Source organism: Arachis ipaensis, chromosome B07, assembly GCF_000816755.2.
Source record: "Arachis ipaensis cultivar K30076 chromosome B07, Araip1.1, whole genome shotgun sequence".
Taxonomy (NCBI): domain Eukaryota; kingdom Viridiplantae; phylum Streptophyta; class Magnoliopsida; order Fabales; family Fabaceae; genus Arachis; species Arachis ipaensis.
The window spans coordinates 6,828,608-6,829,663 of record NC_029791.2 but is presented as its reverse complement, the minus strand read 5'-3'; the positions used below and the strand labels follow the sequence as shown (position 1 = coordinate 6,829,663).

The following is a 1,056-nucleotide window of genomic DNA, read 5'->3' as shown; positions in this document are numbered from 1 at the left end:
TAAAAAAACACCAATTTTAACCTAATATAAAAAATAATTTCAGTCAAATCAATGCAATGAAATTATGCAATGTAACCTCATCGGTTAAGTATGTAGTATCAAGCCAAAAGATAGAGTGGTCAACATCTAGTATTATTTTATTTATTCTTGGCGTGTATCTCATCAAGTAAAAGTGGAAGCTAGGAAGCATGAGATCCCCAGATTCAATGGAGTGTTCGCTGCTCTCTCTCTCTCTCTATATATATTATATAAAGAGAAAGTAAATCATGATGAGCATAGCGTGTTTGGAAATATGGCCGCAGAAGTAGGAGAGAGTAGTACTGGTGGTGCAAAACCTGCAGTAAGAGAAAGCCGGCGTGAAAAACTAACAAAATATAGAGCTGGGAAGCTAGCTGAGCGGACATTGGAAGGCAAATGGAACAGCGTTGTTGAGATGTACATGAAATACCCGGGAGCTCAGACGCAAAAGATCACCGAGGACAACGACAACACTGCCTTGCACGTCGCCGTCGACTTGAAGATAGAACTAGTAGTGAAGTTGCTGGTGGAAGCAATCATCGAATTCGAGGAAGCAGGGGATGAAGAAGCCCTAAAAGTGCAGAATAAAAACGGGGACACCCCGTTACATCTTGCAGCGTCAAGGGGTTTCACAAAGATATGCATGTACATCATAGGGGAGAGTGAGGAAAGGATTCATTTGTTGAGATTGGAGAACAAGAAAGGTGAGACACCTTTCTTTCTAGCTGCACTCAACTGGAACGCACATACCTTTGCCTACCTCTCCTCCGTCGCCGATAAACTCCTCTGCAACAGTATCAAATTTGCTGATGATATTCGATGTCTCGTTACACGTGGCACCGGCGAAGACATAAACAAAAGAGAGAGCATCCTTCACTGTGCCATCAACAGAGAATATTTCGGTATACTAACCTTCCATCCATTATTCCATATTTATCCTTTTTTTTTTTTTAAATGATAGTTAAGATTCGTCAAATAATTTAACAGATTTAATTAAATTATTATCTAAAAACTCTTAATTATTAACTTTATATGAAT

The 1,056-nt window shown here is 39.2% G+C and overlaps 1 protein-coding gene across 1 annotated transcript in view; it reads left to right on the top strand.

Annotated features, from left to right (window-relative positions):
• LOC107608929 overlaps positions 286-1,056 on the top strand; it is an 89,764-nt gene continuing 88,993 nt past the window's right edge. Inside the window, exon 1 of the mRNA XM_021107180.1 lies at positions 286-920. Coding sequence (XP_020962839.1) covers positions 293-920 — 628 coding nt within the window. The 5' untranslated portion in view covers positions 286-292. The remainder of the gene's footprint in view (positions 921-1,056) is intronic.